The 24,768-nt window shown below is 40.2% G+C and overlaps 1 protein-coding gene across 1 annotated transcript in view; it reads right to left on the bottom strand.

The window, feature by feature from the left end:
* Positions 1-24,768, bottom strand: part of HHAT (hedgehog acyltransferase) — a 271,581-nt gene that overhangs the window by 216,295 nt on the left and 30,518 nt on the right. Inside the window, exon 6 of the mRNA XM_089528314.1 lies at positions 18,236-18,448. Within this exon, the coding sequence (XP_089384440.1) occupies positions 18,236-18,448 (213 nt within the window). The remainder of the gene's footprint in view (positions 1-18,235; positions 18,449-24,768) is intronic.

Below are 24,768 nucleotides of genomic sequence, written 5' to 3'. Positions count from 1 at the left end.
GTCTACCAGCAGCACTGCTAACGTCCACATAGCCTCTTGCTTTACAAGACATGCAATCCCAATGCCATTGTTGGACACAGACCCATACCCTCTAATATTTCACAGATGGAAACAGGGACACCTGTAGACAAGCAACATCAGTGTGTGGTCAAGACAGCTAAAGTTACAAAGGAGAAGGAACACACAAGCTAGGAGAGACTGCAGAAGTTTGTTTTTGTTTTGGCCAACTGGAAAGGGCAAGATTCTACCCCTCCTCTCCTCTCCAACTGCTGAGTTAATTGAGTGAACTCAATGTGAAATCGAAGGCTTTCATGGCCAGCATCCATAGTTTTTTGTGGGTTTTTCGGGCTATGTGGTCATGTTCCAGAAAAGTTATTCCTGATGTTTCACCAGCATCTGGGGCTGGCATCTTCAGAGAATGGCAGAGAATGACTCAGTTTGCAGCAACTGAAGTCAGCTGAGAACAAGGAAAAAGTGGGATGAGGAGAGAGTAACTGGGACATTTTAAAAGCAGCTGAGATGAGAGAAGAGTAATAGGGACATGGGTGGGTTACAAACGGCCCTCAAGGGGCCGTTTTCCCGCCGCCGCCATTCGCTGCGTAGGGAAGCCCCAGCGGCCAGACCGTGAGGCTTCCCCGCACAGCGAAAAAGGAGCGCCGAAATGGCGCTTCTTTTCGGAACATGGAAGTGGCGCTGCGAGGGGCGGAGCGCACCCTCGCGGCGTCACTTCCGCCGTGACACGTCTGGAAGCACAGCGTCCAAGACGTCAAAATGGCGGTGCCCATGTGGATGGGCGCCGCTATAAAGTCCGCGCTCCGCACGTACTGGGAGGAAGGGCCGTCAGGAAGGTAAGAACCTTCCTAACCCTAATACGGCCCTTCCTAACCCTAGTACGCGCAGAGCACGTACTTTATGGCGGTTTATAACCCGCCTTCCTCTACCAAATTGGGACCGTTGAAGGGTATGCAGATCTGGGTCACCACTGTCCTCTCAGTGAAGTTATCAGGCCTAGGTCCATGTCTTCTTTTCTGCAGAATTAGGGAAGATGCAGAATTAGGGGAAGCACTCAAACAATTAGGAGCTATAAGGTTTAAGAAAAAGATTCTTAGCCCAGTATTCAGCGTGACCATTGGGCTTGCATAAATAGCTTCCACAAGTGGAAGCAGGAGTGGGATAATTCCCTCTCCCTCTTTCAGGTCTCCTTATAAACTTGTTTTGGAAGGCTGAGAAAAAATATCTCCAGAACAGGTTTTTTTTTTGGGGGGGGGGGGGTTGTTTTGTTTTTTGCACTGGGGAGGGAAGGGCATAGGAGATAGCAAACATCCTAATCCTATCGCAAGTGTCTGCATTTGGCTTCACACTAAACATTCTTCTTTCTCTTACTCCCCCTAAGTGTCATTTTTTTCCCAATATTCTTCCAATGAGAATGGCTTTTATCAACTTCTTGGGGCATTGATGGATGCTTTCACGTTAATAATACCTTAGCCTTAAGAGCTAACATTTGCTCCCCCCCCTCCCGTGTGATAGAATAATGATTATCATTAGTTCATCTTCATTCTAGCAAGAGACCTGACCCTTAATGCATTCCATGATCTCTCCCTCCCTTCCAATTTTCCTGCTCTAAAGTTCTTCAAAGATTCATGGATGGCACACATTCTTAGTTATCATAATGTAACTAACCTAGTTACCACAAGGAATAAAATGCACTCATTGATGCAGCCACACAGGGCAATTTTACCCAGATTCTCAAAGAGAATTTCATTCTAATCCATAACTTCCAGACACCAAAGATTCTCCTAGCTGTTCTTGATTTGTCATTGCATTCCAATTTGATACCCATGGTACAAGAAAGAGCAATACACTGTCTCCTTATTGAAAATATCGCAAAGGGCTAAATAAAGCAGATTACAAGTACTTGCGATCTTAACAAGGGCCCTTGCCTTCACATATCCCCAATAGTTAAGTCAGAAAATAACTAGGCTCAAAATTTCGGTTGTTTCCTTTTATACCATGCTTGTCTAGCCAAAGCAAATTCCAATTCCAGTCTTAACATGGTTAAGGGATGAGTCCCTGTACTGGGAGGGAGGCATGATGTCAATAAATATAACAACAACAACAACAACAACAAGGGATATAGCAGCACTTGGGATAGGTAAGAACTTTGTTCACTATGCTTTCCAATAAGACCCTAAGAAAGTTTGCATATTACTACTTCATAACCAAGACAGAAAAACTTGAGAGTCTAACATTCTGAATGTTAAACCAAACTGAATTTTACTCATCTAGGCAGAAAGATTTCAGAACTTAGTGCTTAAATTACTAGGACTGAAGCTCAAACTATGAGGGAGTGCTGAAAAGTTCTAGGCCTGACCAAGAAAAAAGTGGCCTAGAGCCACTAAACTTACATAACATTCCATATATTGACCCTGACGTTTGATGCACTTTGCACATCGTTTCTTAGGTTTGTGTAACCGTTCCGAAAAACAACAATTTATGTCTGGTCACTGAAATACCGCTATGTTGCTGCTATCAACTTTGAATCACTCAAAAAAAAAATTCCTTTCAAATTCAATTTAAGGTTTGGAAGCAGAAAATAGATACAGCAAGATCTGGTAAGTAGAGTGGGATGGTCTATGCACTCAAACCTCACATTTTTCAAAACACCCATCATTTTGCCAGCCCTGTGAGCTAGTGCATTGTCTTACAAAAAGAGAACATCTTTCTGCACTTCCCTTGCTGTTTTTCCTTCAATGCTTCCTTTAATTGGCAGAGCAAATTAGAGTAGAATCAAGGAATCATAGAGTTAGAAGAGACTACAAGAGCCATCCAGTTCAACCCCCTGCCATGCAGAAAATCACAATCAGAACATCCTTGACAGATAGCCATCCAGCCTCTGTTTAAAAACCTGTAAAGAAGGAAACTCTGCCACACTCCAAGGGAGTATGTTCCACTGTCAAACAGCTCTCACTGTCAGAAAGTTCCTCCTAATACTGAGATGGAATCTCTTTTCCTGTAGCTTGCATCCACTGTTCCAGGTCCTATTCTCTGGAACAGTATAAAACAGCTTGCACCATCTGCAATATAACACCCCTTCAAATACTTAAAACAAATACCGATTGGTCACCGGTACACCTAGGTCTGACCATATGACACCTATGTTAAAATCTCTTCACAGGCTGCCGATCAGCTTCCGGGTGCAGTACAAGGTGTTGGTTATCACCTTTAAAGCCCTACATGGCTTGGAGTTACAGTTGGCCCTTCTTATACACGGATTTTTTATACAGAGATTCAAGCATACACAGTTAGAAAATGTTCAATAAAAGTATAAATTTCAAATATCAAACCTTGATTTTTCCATTTTTTATAAGGGACACCACTTTGCTGTGTCACTATATTTAATGGTACTTGAGCATACACAGATTTTGTTATACACAGGGGATCTTGGAACCACACCCCAGCGTCTAACAAGGGTCCACTGTACTTGCGGGAACGCCTCTCCCTACACAATCTGCCCCGCACTCTTAGAACATCCAGGGAGTATTTACTAGAATACTATAAGACCAGGCTAATGACAACTTCCCACAGAGAGTTCACTGCTATGGCCCCCACATTGTGGAATAGCCTACCAGAGGAGATCTGTCTTATTACCACCTTAGATGCCTTTAAGAAGGCACTAAGATGGATCTCTTTCGCCGGGCTTACCCACTTGACCATATATAGGAAATTACTAAAAATAAAATGCTCCACGTCTAGCTATTATATTGAATTAATGTTAGCATTTTATTGACTACATTTTATACTGTATTGTATTATTTTATTGATGTAATCCTGCCTCAATCCGCAGGGAGAGGCGGGAAATATAAATAAAATTATTATCATTATCATTATTATTATTATTATTATTATTATTATTACATGAGGCTATCATATCACCTCTTAACCGTCTAGTCTCCAGGCTAAACAGATGCAGTTCCCTAAGTCTCTTCTTGTAGGGCATGGTTTCCTTTGACCATTTTGGTCACCCTCTTCTGGACATGGTCCAGCTTGTCAACATCCTTTTTGAATTGTGGTGCCCAGAACTTGACACAGTATTCCAGGTGAGGCCTGACCAAAGAAGAATAGAGTGCACTATTACTTCCCTTGATCTAGACTCTCTACTTCTATTGATGCAGCCTTGAATCATATTGGTCTTTTTAACTGCCACATCAAACTGTTTACTCATGTTCAATTTGTGGTATGCAATCATGCTGGCCACATGATCACAGAATAGTCTTTGACAACTCCAGCTTAGTAACAGAGACGAGCAGTGCCTCTATGGTCGGACATGACTTGACAGCCTTGTCAATGGGGAATGCCTTTACCTTTTTTAGAACTCCTAGATTCCTTTCACACGTGGTCTCATTAAGCCAGGTGTCCCCTATCCTATAGCTATGCATTTCTTATTTATTTATGCCCTAAGTGCAGTCTCTTACATTTCTCTGTTGAAATTCATTTTGTTAGCTTTGGCCTAGCTTTCTAATCTATTTAGGTCATTTTTAATCTTGATCCTGTCCTCTGGGGTATTAGCTATTCCTCCTAATTTTGTGTCTCCCAACACACCCAGCATCAATTAAAAAAAATTATTTGTATCCTGCCCCTCTGAGAACAATCAGGGTGGCTAACAAAGTTAAAAATACAGAACATATAAAATCCCTACTACCCTCCCCTCCTTAAAAAAGTATTAAATCCAATACAGTATTAAAAAGGCACAAAACAAAAGAACATCATTTTTCCCTTTTAGGAAAAACCATTTTTCCCTTTTAGGAAAAACCATTTTTCCCTTTTAGGAAAAACTATTTTTCCATTCCTGAACAAGTACAGAAGTCATGATTTAGGTTTTAACAGAGGCAGGGAGGGAGTCTCTCTGGAAAATCCAAAATTCAGAACAAGAAGTGGCTGTCTGATTACTTCCATTTCCATGCCCCTCCTTTTATTTATCTTTTTTGCTGTTTTCAGCCCTGGGATGCATACTATCCAACATTTCACAGATCAGAACTGAGACATATACGGCCAAGTAACACAGAGTATAGTCAAGATGACACACGTCATTTAAAGAGAAAGAACACCATGCTAACAAAGGCTGCACCAGTTAGCTTTTGTCTAAGCCTACTGGGAAGGTCAACACTCTGTCCCACCTCTCCCCCACCCAGGGGGCAAACTACTTTTGCATTTTGAACTCAATTTGCAGCAAATGAAATACACTGAGGACAAAGGGGAGGAGTGGGAGAAGGAAAGAGAAACTGGGACATTTTAAAAGCAGCTGAAAAGTAGGACATTAGATTATTAAACTGGACTGTCTCTGCCATTGGGGTACAGTTGGAAGTATGGTGTGACCTGCAGCAGGTGCTGGAGATGGAAACTGCACCCCCATCAAAGCTGCCCACCCTCCATTTACAGCCTTCTCTTCTTCTGAAGTAAACCATATATTTGTGCATCTATTTAGAAAGGAGAGTGGAATATTTCCTCAGTTTTCAGAAAATCGGGATGAGGAAACACCTCATTCAGCTCACTTCCAATATCTTTATTTTATTCCCCATCCTAAAATCTCATAGCTTTATTCAGTGCTGGGAAATGATTGCATAGATGATTGGCTTATTCTCTGTAAAGAATGGAAGATTACTTAATAACTCTTATTACATCTTTTATTGAGCTTGCCGGATGCTTTCACTATACTATTCTGACTCATCTTTAATGACATCTCAGTAGCAGTGAGTACTCTGAAGAAACTACAATTCTTCAAAGTGCTCATGGGGGGAGAAGATGGAAATTTCTCGGATGCTGCCAATTCAGTTATGATGTATGCTACCCAGACTGCAATAAGCATGTTGACACATCTGCTTCCTGTTCTGAACCCAACAAGAAAATAAAATTTTCATTTATGGCACAGCAGCCCACTTAGATATTCAGGACTACTGAATTATTAACTTTATTGGGAAAGGGATATCAATATTTTACTAACACTGAAAAATCTTTTGTTTCAGTTTTTTTCTTTCTTTTTTTTTTTTTCCTGTTTGGGACAGAAACATTTTGGGACTTTAGATAAGGAATGGACTAGCCACAACAGTCCTGTTAAAAATCCAATGATTCAGACCTGAGAGAAATCGCCAACTTCCTATGCACATAAACTACCATCAGAAAATGTTGCCCTCTGTTCCATGTGGTGAATCGTGGTTTTTAACCAAAAAACCTACCAAACTAAGTCCACACATCCAAGCTACTGGCTCCTCCTGAACAATGAGGAGAATAACAGCCTTCCTCTCTCAACTGAGTTCAAACAATATGTTTTACTAGATCACCAATGTGTCTTGCAATCTTGTTTCACCCTTGGAACCAAACCCCAGCATATAACAAGGACTTCTGGAACCTTCTCTGTTCTGCCCACAGGCCATCACCACTGTTTCTTAGTGCCCTGCATTTTCCTCCAAGAGGAAGCCTGAAGCAACTGTCATTACTTTCAAATAAATGTCAGAAGAGGACATGAAAAACATAACCAACTCTAAACAAACAAACAAACAAAAACTCTAAAACAACCCTTGTTTTTTTTTTAAAATGTTCAATTCAGGATTTAAACACCAAGGCTATTTTTTTTAAAAAAAAATACAAAATTCATAATCAAAGAAAAGAAGATTAAATGTTCCTTCCTTATGCTTTAACTTTTAAAAAATCCACACTTATATCCAACTCCAGCAGCCAATATACCAGTAAAAAAGACAAATGCACTGTAAAGCCAAGAGAAACCAAACATGAATAACCCATACAATGACAATACAGAACAGAAGGAGCCACTGTACTTGAATGCTTTCTCATATCAAAATTGTTGTTTCACTGCAGGTTACTACAAAAGCAGAGAAACTGGAGGCAATCCATCCTACTTGTTGTTGTGCGCCTTCAAGTTGTTTCTCATTTATGCCAACCCTAAGGTGAACCTATCATGGGGTTTTCTTGGCAAGAGTTGTTCACTGCCTTCCCCTAAGGCTGAGAATATGTGACTTGCCCAAGGTCACCCAGTCGATTTAACTCATGTCAAATTAACAAACCAACAGAGGGGATTGTTCTTTGTTCCTAACATCTGGCTTTTTCTCTTGACTGTCTTTCTGGTGTGCCATCTGAACCCGATTACTCTGCCATCTTGAATCTTAGTCTCCAGCTCCTGATGCTCTCTATACTAGTGTTCTCGAATGTTGGTCCTCAAAGAGTTTTAGAGTCCATCTCTCTGAAGCCCCAAAAAGCTTGGCCAATTATCAGGGACACTAGGAGCTGAAGTCAATACCCCTGTAGGACCAAAGGTTGAAAACCACTGCCAACAGTCCAGCCCTGAAACCCTCATTAACAGAAGCATGCAGCTTCTTTCTTACTTTATTTTCTGAACGTTTGGTTCTACATTATGTTCTATTTGTAGTACATGAGTCTCCTTTTTTGTCAAATTAAAATGCCTTGGAGGCACAGCTATATTAATTAGAAGGAGAGAAATGTGCTTAATAGCTAGTCGGAACCCATTTTATAGCACTGATAGGGCCAAATCAAAATAATTTCCTTTCAGCCACGAAACTCTGAAGTACAATCTTTTGTAAGTTTTCAGCAGCCGGTCTAATTGGTATCTTTTAAAGTATCTGAGCCAAGGAATAGCTAGCTGGAACTAAATGAATCAGTGCTGCAGAAGTTACCACAGTGGCTGTTGCAGGTATTGATTGTTTTTGCTTCAGGAGGAATGCAATGGCACAAATCCATTACCGTGCATGATACTTAAACTAGAGATTAATGTTGTAAAGCAAGAGCAGGGAACCTCCTTCTCTTGGGGCTAATTTGACCAACAAGTGGTACCAATCTGGCCTGCAAGAGGTTCAGCCACTCTCCATCCCCAAAGCCCCACTTTCTGATTATTTCTCCATCATACTTTCTTTTTTACTCAGGAACTAAGATAGGGAGGGACAAATTCTCTCATCATTGTCAATCAGAAGTGCAATGTAACAGCAGGATTCCTTCCTCCACCCCTGGTGTTGCTTGATCTCTCATCTGGGAAGTCCAGTAGTACAGAGTACAAACAATCCCTACTATCTTGTCCTATCTCCAATTGCAGATGGCAGTGAGAAACTTCACCTGCCTTGCAATTTTTCCAAGATGGAAAGGTACAGGGCAGGTGAAGAGCTCCAGGAGTGTTCCTGCAGACAGCATATGGGTCTCTATACAACTTTACTCCCTTTCTCCTTCCCCCATATCCCAAAGCGGGTCCCCATCTGAAATGCTAGCTGAAAATTAAAGACAGCACTTCAACCAGGAAGACAGGGACCTGAAGGGGCAGAATCACCTCTGCTACATCAGAGGTGTAGCCACATCCATGAATGTCAGCCAGGCCACAGACAGTTTGGGGGATGTGGACCAGACACCAATTACTCACCCTTACAGAGAGCAATGTCTGTAAATCCTAAATCTTAAAAGTCAAAGGAGGCTACATTTTCATTTTCTGACCTAGTCAACCAGCTAACCTAGACTTAGATATCTAACCTCACTGAAAAGTACTATTCCTTGGAATACCACTTTCCTTCAGAAAGACTTACCTGAAGATCCTGGTAGGCTCCCTAAACAATCTGAAACAAGGCACAAAAAGTTCCCGGGAACTACCCCAAACTGAGCACAGATCTGTGTAATTTGGGACAATATTCCTTCAACAGCTGCCTCTCTTTTTACCAAATTCAACCTTCCACAAACATTTTTCGGGTGCAAGTAGCTCCAGGAGGTAAGGAAGAGATTGGAATTTTTTCTGCCTTGAACTTCCTTAAGATTCCTTATGCTTGTCTGAACGCAGAATGTCTATGCTAACCTGATTGCTTATGGTGGCAGGTCTGAAAGTTAACTTCTGCAAGTGAAAATCTCTGTGTTTGATCCAGAAGGTTCAGATTACTTGATTACTAGGATTCATGAGCGCAGATGGTGGTCCTGAATCTTTCCTGGAATGTGATGAAGGATATATTTATCTGATGTTTGGCTTGTGTGTGCAGGCAGGCATCACACCAGCACATTAGCTCCTGTTGATTAGAAAAAATATAAATTACAGATCAGGAGCTTTCCCTAGAAAATGAATACAGATAAGTACCTGAAACCTTTTGCTGGAGAAGAGGTTGAGAACATTCTTCTAAATTTTATTCTCTCTCTTTTTAAAGACTCCATGTTGTGACTTTTGATAAATCATAACCCTCTTTTGAAAATCCTGCTGCTCATACATCGGAATTTCTTGGGAAATTCTTTTCAAGTTCAGATCATTTCATTATTATCACAAATGCAACATCTGCATTATTCCCATACTGTAATTTGTCTGTAATAAAACCTTATAACATAGATGTGTAAGAATACAGTATCAGCATAGGCACCACTGTAGCCTTATTGAGGAGTTCAAATGACATGCAAGAAAAATAGTGTGTTTGCTCCACTATTGCCACCTTCACTTTGGCCTCAAGAAAAGGCAAAAATGAGTATTCTGAAATAGGCAGCCTCTTCTGTGCACCTAGAACCGTTTTTTTCCCCAGGGTTTCTTCCACATCTGGAAACCTATATATTCAAGATACTCTTCTTCTCAGAGCCATTGTTTTTCATGCAGTCAAAACTCTCCCTTCCTTGTATGTTTGATTTCATACTGAACATCCAACTAGGACTAGTGCTTCAGTAGTTTCAGATCATGAATACTACAAAACCCATAATATAGTACACACAGAAAACTGCATAAACAAATTTGAGTTCAAATTCAGTTTTTAAAACTTAATGAGAAAACACATCACATGGTTCTGGGTCAGTGGGAGTTAGAACAGCTTTCTTAAGAAGGATTTGAAGAAGTGTTAAAGCCTATAGCCAAGAAAATCCTCTTACAGAGTTAATCTCTGAGCAGCAAACAACAAACTTCTAAGGCGTATTAAATGAAACAATACTAGGTTTTGTATTGTTTTTTTCCAATGTGTTTTGTATAGCAATGGGTATTTAACCATAAGGGTTGGATAAGTCAGGCAATATCCACAAAGTAACCATAATGACTTATTCAGTTTTCTCACAGATCTATTCACTAAGGTATATATGCAGTTTCCAGCAGGCCTTTCCAACTTAGTTACCCTCCCCAGATATAGAGATATTTGTCCCCTCATCTGTCTATTCTTCCCCGCCTATGTTTCTGCCTATATTTTTGTTTGTTTAATGTTTTTAATGTTTTTATACTATTACTGTTTAATTCTGTTTTAGTACTGGGAATGGGGGGGGGGGGTAGGTTTAGGGTTTGATTTTTTTTAACTCTATTGTAATTTGATGTATTTTATTGTTGTAACACGCCAGATTCTTCGTGATTGGGCGGGCTAGAAATAAATCATTATTATTATTATTATTATTATTATTATTATTATGTTCTTCTTTCATTTTGAAGAACAGTGTTACGTTGGACATTTGCATCCAGCATATATTGGGATAAACATGAAACTCTTCATTGTTATGCAGTATAACTGCTTAAATTACTTATGAAAGTCAAAACTCAGAAAGTGACATGACTAATAAAAAAAACTCCAAAAGATAAGTGATTATACCTTTTAACATTCCATAGGGAATATTTGCTTACCATCTAAATGGAGTCCCTTCTATACATCACCACTTGCACAATTTCTCACTTTCATACCTCTAATTTCTACTATATTTGCTACAATTATTATCTATGTGTAAAGGAGACATGTTGTAGGATCCAATTATGTCCTAGTATTGAAATGCAGCTATAAGAGATAAAGAATAATACAGAAATACAGGAATACCTCAGTTAAAAAAATCTTTTGATAAAAAAACCTCAATAAATAAATAAATAAAACTTTTATTTTTATCCCGCTTTTCTGTGACAAGACAATCAAAACGGCTCACAACACATTAAAATATCCACATTCAATATTATGTCTCAGATTCCCCCCCCCCTTAAAACAGGATTAAACTCATACAGAGGGCGGTCTGCCGGCGCCTCAGTTTCCGCCGCCAGGAAGCCTCAGCCTCCAAACAGGGAGGGTTCCCGGCAACGGAAAAAGAAGCTGGAAAAAGTGGCTTCTTTTTGCGGCGCGGTAATGATGCCGCAAGGCTCCAATGGTGCACTTGCGGTGTCATTTCCGCACCGTGACATGTGGACGCTAAGCATCCACTATGTCAAAATGGCGGTGCCCATGTAGAAAGGGACGCCCTTTCGTAACCCTAGTACTTGCCGAGCACGTACTTTTTGCCCATGCGGAATGGGCCTTAGAGTTGCAAAAGACCAGAAGGGTCATGCAGTCTGATCCCCTGCCATGTAGGAAGACACAAACCAAAACATTCCCTACAAGATAGCCATGCAGCCTCTGGAGTTTGAATCTATTGCTCTGGGTCCTATTTTCTGGAGCAGCAGAAAACAAGCTTGCTCTATCCTTGCTACATCCCTTCGAACATTTAAACATGGCTATCATATCACCTCTTAACTTTCTCTTTTCCAGGCTAAACATACCCTGTTCCCTAAGCTGCTCTTCATAGGGCATGGTGTCCAGACCTTTCACCATTCTGGTCACCCTCCTCTGAACATGCTTCAGCTTGTCAACATCCTTCTTGAATTATGGTGCCCAGAACTGAGCACTGCATTCAAGGTGAGCAAAGCAGAATAAAGTGATGTTATTTTTTACAAAGTGTTTTTATGCCTGCCTAGTCCCCACTTTCTTCTTTATCCTCTAGCTAGCTTTATGTTTTCTAATAGCATTGGTACTGGGAGGATAGTGAAGGAGGGCTGGAGAAACATTTTGGAAGAAGCCTTTCAGTGTCTCTAGAATTCTGCTAACTTCTGCAATGCTTCCTTGATTGGGATGTTTCATTAGTTTTGAATAAAAAGTTTGTTGAAACATTTTGAACTTCTTTTGGTACAGGAACCTGCCCTTCTGTCAGTGGTATTTCTACCTTTGATACCAAATTTTCTCTTGAAGAAGTAACACATCTGAACAAATCTATTTCATTACCTGAAGTATACCAATAAATGTCTACAGACATCATAAAATGTAATCGTTTCAAAAATTGTACATGGCAATATAGACTATGCATATTTTGTTGTTCTTGTTAATTGCCATCAGGCTGACTTTGATTCATGGAAATCTGATTAATGAGAGACCTCAAGCCATCAACAGCTCTGTTCAGGTCTTGAAAACTCAGGGCTGTGGCTTCCTTGAGTGAGTTTATCCATGGTCTTCCTCTTTTTCTGCTGTCTGCTACCTCAGCAAGTATTATTGTCTCAGCAAGTATTATTTTTCATTGTCCAGCTTTCACAATACATAGAAATTGGAAATACAGTGCCATGCACAATCCTGACTTTGGTGTTTAGTGATATAACCTGACACTTCAGGGACTCGTCTAGCTCCTTCATAGCTGCCATTCCAAGCCCTAGTTTTCTTCTGATTTCTTGACTGCAGTCTCCACTTTGACTGATGACTGGTCCAGGGCATAATACATCTCTGGCTAACTCAGAGTCTTCATTGGTCCAAAACACACTGCAGGAATAATCCAGTTTGAGACTGCTTTAACTGCCCTGGCTCAGTGTTAGGGAATCCTGGGAATTGTTGTTTGTGGTGGCACCAGAGCTCTATGACAGAGAAGGCTAAATGTCTCAGAAAACTACAGTTCCCAGAATTTCCTAGTATTAAGCCAGGGCAGTTAAAGTGGTCTCAAACTGGATTATTTTTGGACCATTGTCTCCTTTGAAATTATGTAACTCATCTATGATTATAATCTTTGCTTTTTTAATGTTCAACTATAAACCTATGTTTTCACTTTCTTCCTTCATTTTCTTTGAGTTTTTCCAAGTCTTTCCTATTTTCTGTTAGTAACATAGAACATCTGCATATCTTAAGTTACTGATGTTCCTTCCTCCTTTATGTATGGTACGTTCAGTGTACAAGTTAGATAGTGTGTAAAATGCAGCTTTGTCTGACAGCCTTGACAAATGTAAACCAGTGTTTCTTCATATTCTATCCTGATAGTCCCTCTAGTCTTGAGCACAGGATACACATTAGGATAATCAAATGTTGCAATGCACCCATTTCTTTAAGAGTGATCCATAGTTTTTCATGATCTGCACAATGGAAGGATCTGCTATATGTGACAGGCTGGTTTTCTTCTGAAATTCTTTGATGTATTCCATTATGCAATGTATTTTTGCAGTACAATCCCCAGCGTATCCTCCTTTTTTGAATCCAGCTTCAACACTGGGCATTTCTCACTCCATATCTGGTAAAAGATTTAAAAATTCTTTGTTGTAGAATTTTGAGCAGCACTTTGCTTGCATAGGAGATTACAGTGGCTGCTGTAGTCCATAATATCTCCTTGCTTGGCAGATAGACTGAGCATTACCAATCTGTGGGCTTTTCTTTTCTTTTCCATGTTTGATGACAGATTTTAATTGAAATGTGAGGGGATGTTGGTATGGCATCTGTTCCTAGTGATTTATTTTTCCCAAGTACTTTCAGTGCAGCTTCCACTTCACTTTCTAAAAGTGTGTGTCATCTTCAAATGGTACTTCCTTGAATGGATCTGTCATGCTCTCATCTGTTGTATATGGTTCTTCAATCCATTGTTTCTATCAGCTTTTTATTTCTTCTCGATTATGCAGTATGTTCTCCTTCTGGTCATATAGCATTCTCACTTGCATTTCCCTTTGATTTATCTTGTAGAGGAGGTCTCTTGTCCTTCCTTTTTTGTTGTTGTCATCTTCTATATCTCTGCATTATTAAAGTAGTTCTCTTTGTGTAAAAGTCACTGAATAGTTGTATTCAGGGCTCTGACTGTATTTCTGAACCGTTTTACTTTTGCTTCTCACCTGTCTCACTGCTTGAAGAGTTCCATTTTATCAATTGAGGCTTCTCTTTCTTTTTGATTGCAGAGATTGTCTTTTTTGCATTTTTCCCTGACAATGTCTCAGGGCTTCAGTCCTGCGTTCTTCTGGCTCCCAGTCAGTTAGGCTTAATAGTCCAAATCTATTTTTCACACAACCTTTAAATTCTACTGGGGTGTTCTACAGAGTGTATTCGGACATAATGGTTGGTTTAGGGTTCTTTATTAGCTATACTTTAATTTTTGATATCGGCAGTTCAAGATTTATGCCACAATCTACTCCTCATGCTGGTTTTCCAGAAATTATGGAGCTTATCCATCTTCCATGTCTGATTATGTAGTCTATTTAATTTCTATATTGGCCATAAAGGGTTGTCCATATATATAGTTGCCTCTTGGGTTGCCTGAAGAATGTGTTTGCAATGAAGAAACTGTTAACTTCTCAAAATTCAATCAGTCTCCTGCTTCAGTTCTTCAACCTAGACTAAATTCTCCCACAATTTATTCTGCTTTGTTTCCTACTTCTATGTTCCATTTAACAAAATGTCCTGTTTTTGTTTGGATCACTTTCCCCCTGAATCTTTCAGTTTCTTCCTCCTCTGCCTCTAGCTGGAGCATAAACTTGGATTATGGTTATATTCATAGATAGGCCTTACTGATATTATTTGGTCAGACTTTGCACCATATCTCTTAAAAGCTTTTGCTACATCTCTTCTCATTAGTAATGCCACCCCATTTCATCTTAGATTTTCATTTCTTTAGTAAAATACTGTATAATTATCTGACTTAAAATGTTTAATTCTCTCCCACTTTAGCTCACTCACTCCATAGCTCATTCACTCCAAGATTTACTATGGTTATACATTCCATTTCATCTGGCATGGGAGGCCCTACCGGTGGCTATTATATCACCGCCACTGCTTTTTTCCAGTAGCTCACTGAGTACTTTCTGACCTGAAAGTCTCATCTTCTGGCACTTTCTCTCCTTTCATTGTGGATTGTCATTTTGTTTACTCTGCCTCCTTCACTGTAGTACTAACTAGTGTTTGCTATGGTGCCATAGTTGTTATCTCTGAGAGACCCTCTGCCAGTGTCAACCCCCACTACTACTGATGTTGCCCAGTATCTATGTGGCACATTTAGTCCAGCATCTTAGCAAAAGCTCTGTGAGTACTACTGTCAGCATAGTCCCTTGCCTCAAAATAGCATGCAATGCCAATACCACAAAAGGTAGCACCATGGTAGGTATACATACCTATTTAATGAATACTTGTATGAAAGAGACACATCTAAAGATGCTATGTTTCATTATTAAAATTCCCTAAGTGTTTTGGCCTTTTAATATCTGACTATATATACTTACTCAGATATTGAAAGGCCAAAACACATAGAGAATTTTAATAACCTCCTCATACATGTCTCTTTCATCCAAGGATTCAATTGGATGTCTGGTTTTTGCTTTTTCTCAGTTAGTTGCCCCCAGAGGTGACTCATGGCCCAGAAGGAGGAGGACTCATTATGAAATGGAGGGCACCCTCCCACTTGGTCCATAAGACACCCAGGTTTTCAACTTACTAGTTTGTTACTTCTAACAGAATACTCAGACTACATATTGTATGCCCATTTCTTTCATTAACTGCAGGAACATCCATAAGGGACCACACATCTGGATTTGATCCATACAAACATTTGAGAAATGCTAGTTGGGTGACAGGTGATGCTATTGTGTCAGTGCCTCTCAAAACTAATTAAGAGTGCAGAAGTTATCACGATTCAACCGAGAGGACATTAATCAGTGGGACAGCCTGCCATGAAACCAATCCCCAGGTTCAGTTCACAGCATCTCCACTTAAATGGTTTCAGGTAATTGGACTGAGAATGGCCTCTTTCCTAACCTTCTGAACGTCAGTAGAGACACCACAGGACTAGATGTTTCAATAGTCTGACTGACACACTATGAAGACAGCTTCATACCACCACTGTTTTTAAACTACCTTTGCTGCTAGTTCAGACAAAACTGTTCATCACCCAGAAAACTGGTATAGTTGCATCTCTATACCAATTTGGGAACACACATCTTTCAATAAAACCTTGTCAGTCCTTTCCTTATCATGGCATAGTAAGCTATAATAGCATACTTGTCTTGATTCACACAGTGGCTTTGTTTGAAAACGAATACCTGTGTGGACAGACCTTTGCCAATGCACAGTCTTCTTTGGCTCTCCTTTAATGGCATGCAACAATCCAACCACAATGTTTCTAATTCACTATAGTTTAACCAGTTTCAGAAAAGTTAGGATCTTAAATCATAGTCTGGAATTTATTTAAAACCATACCTTTATCTGAAGTTGGTCACTGTGGTTTAGCATTTTAGATGAAAGAGAAAATAATGGTTAGAGACTTCCTGGTTTATCATTGCATATTGTAAAATCAAAAATGAAGGGGCCACATGCGCAGATAAAGAGTAGCTGCACAGCTCAGCTTTATAATAAGAGACATGATCAATGAAGCACAGTAACTTGCCATACATACTCGACTATAAGTCAACCTCACGTATAAGTCAAGGGCAGATTTTGGGGCCAAAACTATGGATTTTGCCATGACCCCTGGATAAGTCAAGGGTAAAACTTAGAGGTTCCTTCAGTGTGTGTATGTGTGAACATGGCAATCAGGACTGTAACTGAGGCTTTTTGCTTCAGCATTTCAACCTTCGTTTCAGCCTTCACTCCCCAGCGGCTCTGTTTGTTTAACAGCAATCAATCACCCATGACTTTCTGCTTGAGAAATAAACTGCGCTCGTGACAGCATGGAGAAATCTGAAAGAGCTGCTATCACATTACCATACTGATCAGTAAATAAGTCGACCTGGGATTTTGGGTAAATTTTTGGGCATAATTTTTCAACTTGTTGCAGGCAACATAGACTGCAAAAAATGTCAAAAAACAAAAACTGGAAGTGCAATTGGCTCTCCATATCTACAGACTCAATCATACACAGCTTGAAAACATGACAAAAAGGTATAAATTCCAAAAAGGTAACCTTAATTTTACTATTTTCTATAATGAGCACAATTGCACAATTCCACTGTATTTAATGGTACTTGAGCATCCACAGATTTTGGTCTCCACGAGGGGTCCTGAAATGAAACCATAATGGATACTAAGGGCCTGTTGTAACTGGAAGGGCATTTCAGGGTATTTTTTATGCTGAACAGTGTAGGCAGGGTTTCAACCTATTTATTTGTTATTAAATAATTAATTAATTAATATCCCACCTCTCTTCTGAATGAGACCTGAAATGACGCACAAATGAGTTTAAAGCAAGGTACATGAATTAAAAATTACCAGTTAAAAAAACTTAACATATTTAAACAAGATACTGTATTAAAATATCAATATTTTAAAACAATATGAAATAATTAAAAAATATTACAAGCACAATAAAAATGCAGCACAAGCATGCCTTTAAAGATTTTTCAACACACCAAATGATTGTTTAAATAGAAAGGCTGGAGGAATGAAAGCAGGGGGAGGATCAGCCTAGTCTTCCTTAGCAGAGAATTCCATAGCCTAGGAGCAGCTTATTTAAAAGGTGAACTATAACTCCAGGATCCAAACTCATCTTTGAGACTAAACGTGCGAAACAAGTTGTAGCATAAGGCCTGGAAACACCACATTCCAATACTCCTTCCACTATCTATATGGTTATCCACCCACCCTGGCCTTTGGCAACATCTTTCTTCCTGCCTTTGTCCCTCAACAACCACAGCTAAAAATGAACTTGTCACCTCTTCACCATACCCACAAATTTTGCATTTCTATGGCTATTCATACAGCATGAGCATAAAGGTCCTTCTTGGACACTAGTTCATTCCATGTACCTGAAAAGTAGACCATGTCTCAAAGGTGCTACAAGATCCCTTTGCATACTGATATTTCAGACTAACATGGCTATGTCTCTGAATTGTAACAGTTCAGTTTTGGGGAGAGGCAGGGAAAGGGTAGTCGAGTGCAACTGATGAAGTCAAGAACCACAAAAACAACCTTCAGGGTGCATGAGGTTCCAGGCTCATGCCTCTCCAGCCCCAATATTTCTTTGCTCCACAGGCACCATATTAAGCATGTCACACAAGCAGGGAGACTGGTATCACTTATGTGGCATGAAAAAATACACTGCCCACGGTTACAGAATTAGGAACCATAAGCCCTTCACAGGGCTCCAGACAGATATGATAAGAAGTGATGGCAACCAAACTGGTTGAGTTATTTTTTAAAAGGAAGGGTTTAAAACCAATAGCCATGAGCAGTACAGAAACTGCTATTCAGTTAAGTTGAAAACAATATTCAAGTACCTGTTTATAAAATTCGTCAAAAGTGATAATGGGCCCATTGTGAAACACAGGATAATAGAACACGTATGACAGCATCCAAAGGAATGAAGGCTTCATCAACTTGTCAGGCCTGTTCCAGCAGTACTCTAGGCTGAAGCTGGTGTAATAGAGACAGCGGACAGTCAGAGCAAATAGAAGCAAGAAATATTCATTTTCACTGGCATACCAGCTTCTCTGCAAAATAAAACCAGATGGCAAATGATGTGGTTATCTCATGCATGAATATATGGAGATGAAGCACAAGAGTTTAATGCCACAGCACACAATCTAATATGTAAACTACTTATATAATGTTTGCTTAAGGGCACAAAGCACTAGGTAAAACCACTTACAATAACTTTACAATGTGCCTACACAAAATAGAAACTGTATGAGCCAGGGCTGGTAATAAAGTGAGATAACACCTCAGATGGCAGATCTGGTATGCCATTAAATGATGGTAATTTTTAAAGATATTTTATCATGTGGAAGACATAATTTGGAAGTACTCTGGCAGGCCCTCAAATTTGTTTGAGTGACCCATAAAAGATATCCAGCTCCCATAGTACTGCTTCATTTTCCTCATGAGTAAAAATGTAAAAATTGTATGTTGAACTGATTATTGAGGATACATCTGTTCAGATGTTATATGCTTCAAATTTTTACGTAAGACAAAGCATATTCTACAACACTGAAAATGAGAGGACACAATATTGAAATTAGGTCTGAAGGCAGGAGGATCTACTGTAAAACCCGAAGAACAAAGCTCATCCACAGCTCTGTAAAAGCAGCACTGCACAACAGTTTTGCATTATTCTGACATTCTGTGGACTGAATGCTGTGGACTTTCTATGATTGGAGAAAGAACCCAGCATGAAAGAAAGGAGACAATCATTTTAGAATTACAATTATGCCATCTTGTCTAAAATCTCCTTCTCCAAGCAATTAAGCCATTCATTTGAAAATACAAGAGCTGGGACCTTGTTCCATTTTAAAATAAGAGTTTCAAAGGTAGGAGGAAGAATGATTATGGAACAGCAATGATGCACTAGCCAAATCATTCAAGTACCTCCAGAGCATCTGTAATTTCATGGACACAGTTTACAAAGAGTCTGTACTGAAAGCTTGGGTAAAGTTTTAACCTTGCCTTATTTCAGTCAGTATTTTAGCATTATGATTCACAGCTGAATTCACATTCAGAAGCTTAAGGAAGCCGATTTCCTCACCCGCTCCTCCCACCCAAAAATGTTATACAGAAGTTAAAGGGAACCTAGATACACCACTGACAGCTTAGGAAGAAGAGAAGGTGAAACACTTGGCCCTTTCAAAGACATGAATAATTGACCCAGCAATTATAATGACTATACTTCCTAGCTCTAGTTAGAGAAAAATCAACAGCTTTTTGAAAGCTGTAGTAAAGCAAAAAAGCAAAGCACAAGCCTGAAATATCTTATGAGCAGATGTCCTTGGAATAACAGGTTGATGCAGGATGGGAAAATACTTCCTCCCATACCTTGAGTTTTGTCCAATCTGTTGTTGCCACGTGCCTTCAAGTTATTTCTGACTTACGGCTACTCTAAGGCAAACCTATCACAGAGTTTTGTTCGCAAGATTTGTTCACAGGAGGTTTCCTCTGAGGCTGAGATGTTCAGCCGTTTCCATGGCTGAACAAGGGATTCAAACTCTGCTCTCCAGAGTCCTAGTCCAATGCTCAAACCACTACACCACCCTGGCTCTCCTTGTCCAATCTGATGCCTTCCAAATATGTTGGAGTATAACTTTTAAATCTCCAGCTAAATATAGCCTTTGGCCATTATGTTGACTTGAAAACAGACATGCTCACAAAAGTAATCAGGCAGAATGGAGAATATATGACCTTCCAGATATTACTGTAATTGTCAAACTTTTCCCATCTGCTATGAATACTGGGGGTCTCTTCTGGTAGTGATGTACCATGAGCTCTATTGAGCTTGATAAATACTGGCATTAAAGCTCGCTTGAAGACAAAAGGAAGGGGTCTCAGGAGAAACCCAAAAATGCAGGACAGGTAATTTTCCCAAGACACCCTCCTATATTCATTTCACGCCATGCCTCCACTCCACTCTAGAAGAATGCATTTGAGAATTAGCTGGTAACTTCCTGTTGTGTTAATGTTGTGTCCCTTCAAGTTGTTTCTGAATTATGGTAACCATAATTATGGTAACCTGTCTTGGGTTTTTCTTGTCAATATTTGTTCAGCTGGAGTTTGCCTTTGCCTTCCTCTGAGGCTGAGAGTATGTGGTATGCCTAAAGTCATACAGTTGGATTCCATGGCCAAGCAGGGATTTGAACCCTGCTCTCCAGAATCATAGTCCAATATTCATGCCACTACACCATGTTGGCTGTCCTTCTCCGATGACTACCTTATTTTTCTTTTTCTTTTTCTTTCTTCTTTTTTATGCTGCTGTCACCTTCACCTCCACTGTTGGCATAATCACTCCAACAGAGGTAAAGTTATAGTATCTCAGAGTTCATGTCTTAAATAATAACCACCACAGTGGTCCCTTGGTATTCACTAGGGTTTCGTTCCAGGACCCTTCATAGATACCAAAATTCATGGATGTTCAAGACCCATTAAATATAATGTTAAATACTATTTTACATTAAATACTATTTTATATAAGGGACAACAGTAAAATGTTGTCCCTTAAATAAAATAGAAACATCAAGGTTTGCTTTTGGAATTTATATTATTTTTGAATATTTTCAATTCATGGATGGTTGAACACATGGATAAAAGATCCATCAACACAGAGGGGTGACTGACTACTACCCTGGTTCACTTACTCCTTTTGACAGTCATCCCTTTTGATAGACATCTTTTTAAAAGATCCCTGTTCATTACTTTCTGTGTCAAGTTGGATCTTTCTGTGTTAAGCACTGGGTCAAGCTGAGTCCTTTTTGATATGACTCATGATTTATAGAGTACAGACAAGTGTTGCAGAAGTACAGAGTACACCTGTTTGTAATACTGCAAACGCCTATGTTCACTGGTCATGCTGACCTTCTAATTTAAAAAAATGCATTTTCTAAACCGTTCAAATTCCAAACAGTGAGTACTACAGATAATGTTATTGCTTCGATTATTCTTCAGGAGGAATTTTCTGATAAATGTGAGCCAGATATGGTTCTCTTAATTAATGCGAATCTTTGTAAAAATAGTGTAAAGATGTGATGGCTTTGGAAGAATATTTTGGGTCAATTTGTAAACAAAATGTCATTCCTCAGCCTGATTTCAGCTAAACTGAAAATCTGGATAAATGGCGGATTTATTCAAATTAATCTGTTGGTTGGTTTGTTGTTGTTGTGATCCTTCAAGTCATTTTCGACTTATGATGACCCCAAGGCAAACCTGTCATGGGGCTTTCTTGGCAATATTTGTTCAGAGGAGGTTTGCCTTCCCATGAGGCTAAGAGCATGTGACATGCCCAAGGTCACCCAATGGGTTTCATGGGTTCAATGGGTTTTCTTCATCATCTTCAGAATTCAAGAGATCTACATGACTACCAAATATGAGTCATCACAGGATAAAAGCAAGATGTTGTTGTTGTGTGCTTGACTTATGTTGACCCTAAGGCAGGGAATCATAGGGAATTCTTGAGATGGGGTTTGCCTTTGCCTTCCTCTAAGGCTGAGAGAGTGTCACTTGCCCAATGTCACCCAGTGGGTTTCTACAGCTGAGTGGGGATCCTAGTCCAACATCTTAACCAATACACAACGTTGGCTCTCCACAAACACGATGTAGATCTGCTAAATGTATACTTTTACAATACCTGCCTGTATTCTATATATCATGAGGTACAGCAAGACACAGAAAGAACCAACATAACACAGAAAATAATGAACATGGCTCTTTTAAAAGATGTCTATCATACAGGTGATTATTAATCATAGAATCATAGAGTTGGAAGAGACTGCAAGGGCCATCCAGTCCAATCCCCTGCCATGCAGGAAATCTCAATTAAAGCATCCCCGAAAGATGTCCATCCAGCCTCTGCTTAAAGACCTCTAAGAAAGGAGACTCCACTACACTCCGAGGGAGTTTGTTCCACTGTTGAACAGCCCTTACTGTCAGGAAGTTCCTCCTAATGTTGAGGTGGAATCTCTTTTCCTGTAGCTTGCATCCATTGGCTATCACACCCTTTCCAGGACACAAAAAGGAGCCACTTTTTGCTGCTCCTTTTTGCGCCCTGGAAAAGCCAGATTGGGGCCACGGCATGCAGTTGCCGCAGTCCTGATTTGGGGAAGATGGAGGAGGGGCAGTCTGCATCCCCCCTAAAACACACATGCCATATAAAATTAACAATCTGGCCTAAATAAAAACATTTTTGCTTGCCAGCGAAAGAAAAGCAGGGGCAGCCTAGACTCCAGCATAATTATTATGTATATTTAACTGTTAAAATTCAATTAAAATATTTTTAAAAAATAAAAATAAAAGACATTTACCAAAAGCATGCTCTCGTGTTGAGGAGGCAGTAACTGAGCCAGTGAAGTATTGTGTTTACTGTGTCAACCATGAACTAAAGTCCTACGTGTATACTTCACCTTCCACTGGAGAGGAAGATGGGGATTAGCAAGGAGAAAAAGGCAATAATAGGAGTCGTGCCAAAGAAAAGAAAAAGAAAAGGTGGTAATGACAGGAGAGAGCTGTAGACTCTGGGCCACCTATTAAATGCTCGGCTTCAAGGGGACTTTAAAGAGCCAAAGGCTTGTACAATCGTCTTTCCTGCAGTACAGGTCAGTGGGGTTTCTAGGGTTGGTGTAACCTGGTGCGTTCAGTCCTGGCCTTCTGGCACACATGCACACAGCTGGAATTCCCCCACACGCCCCAGGAAGCAGCTGCATGCCCCCAAAAAGCGCCAGGGGAAGAGCCCCTGGGACCTGGAAAGGGAAGGAAATGTCCTGCGCTCCCAGGAAGAGCCAAGGAAGAGCCCCTGGGACCCAAGGAGAGTGGGAAATGTCCCGCATGCTCCCGGGAAAGGCTGGGGAGGACCCCCAGGACCGGCTGGTAAGGAGTCCCCAGGACCTGGGAAAAGCAGGAATGCCCCATACACACCCAGGAAAGGCCAGAGGAGCCCCCAGGGAGGGAGGGAAATGCTCCACATGCCCCCGGGAAGAGCCCGCAGGACCCGGGGAGGGCCTGGGACTGACCAGGTGCCACCCCTCTTCAGGGGTACAGATGATTGTCCAAGTCACTGTTCCCACAATGTTTTGGCTCTGTATGTCTTGGAAACCAGGTATCCAAAATAAGAGGCAACTCAGAGCTGGCTATCATCTTCTCCCCTGGTGCCACCTCCCTGTGTCACCTTCATGGCTGGTGCATGTGCTCACGATGAAATAAAACACACTTAAAAATTTAAATGTCAATCTAAAGAAATTTTGCAGATGGTTTGTTAGGTATTTGTTGTAGCCTGTAGTAGCTTCTTTGCAACCCTGACTAATTCATCACCTAATAAATTTGACTTTCATGCTTTGATAATTTGACTAGGCTACTCCAAAGGAATTTATGTGGGATCGACTTCGAAGACTGGTTAGGTACAAATACAGTAGTCAAGCTGCTATCTAGTAGTACTTAAAAAGGCAGGAAAATCTTGATAGTATATCAGGTATATATTAAAAAAATATATCAGCAACCATTTTATTTCTGAGCTGGTTTTCATTTATAAAGTACATTTTCATTTATAAGTCATACATAGCTTGGAGCTGCGGTTCTTGGAACTCTGTGTGTTAAGCCCAGTCCATTCTCTGTGTTAGCATTGATTCTTCCATTCTGATTCAAAAAAGTCAATTAAAAGGGGATTCATCCATGATATTTTCAGAAAACTACTGAATACTTTTTCCTTGGACTTGATCCCTTTTGCTAATACCAAATCAATCTGATCATCATTTTGGGTTTTGTTAGTGTTTTTAAATTCTCTTTGGGATCCTTATGATTTAGAATCATAGAATTGTAAAGTTGGAAGAGGCCGCAAGGGCCATCCAGTCCAACCCCCTGCCATGCAGGAACTCTCCATCAAAGCATCCCCCAATAGATGGCTATCCAGCCTCTGTTTAAAGACCTCTAAGGAAGGAGACTCCACCACACTCCAAGGGAGTTTGTTCCACTGTCAAACAGCCCTCACTGTCAGGAAATTCCTCCTAATGTTGAGGTGGAATTTCTTTTCCTGCAGTTTGCATCCACTGTTCTGCGTTCCAGTCTCTGGAGCAGCAGAGAACAAGCTTGCTCCCTCCTCAACATGATATCCCTTCAAATATTTAAACAGGGCTATCATATCACCTCTTAACCTTCTTTTCTCCAGGCTAAACATACCCAGCTCCCTAAGGCGTTCCTCATATGGCATGATTTCCAGATCCTTCACCATTTTAGTCGCCCTCCTTTGGACACGCTCCAGTTTCTCAATGTCCTTTTTGAATTGTGGTGCCCAGAACTGGACACAATATTCCAGGTGGGGGCCTGACCAGAGCAGAATAGAGTG

Source organism: Sceloporus occidentalis, unplaced genomic scaffold (assembly GCF_023333645.1).
Source record: "Sceloporus occidentalis isolate IW3139 unplaced genomic scaffold, rSceOcc1.0.p SCAF_6, whole genome shotgun sequence".
NCBI lineage: Eukaryota > Metazoa > Chordata > Lepidosauria > Squamata > Phrynosomatidae > Sceloporus > Sceloporus occidentalis.
This window is presented reverse-complemented; position numbering and strand designations above follow the sequence as displayed.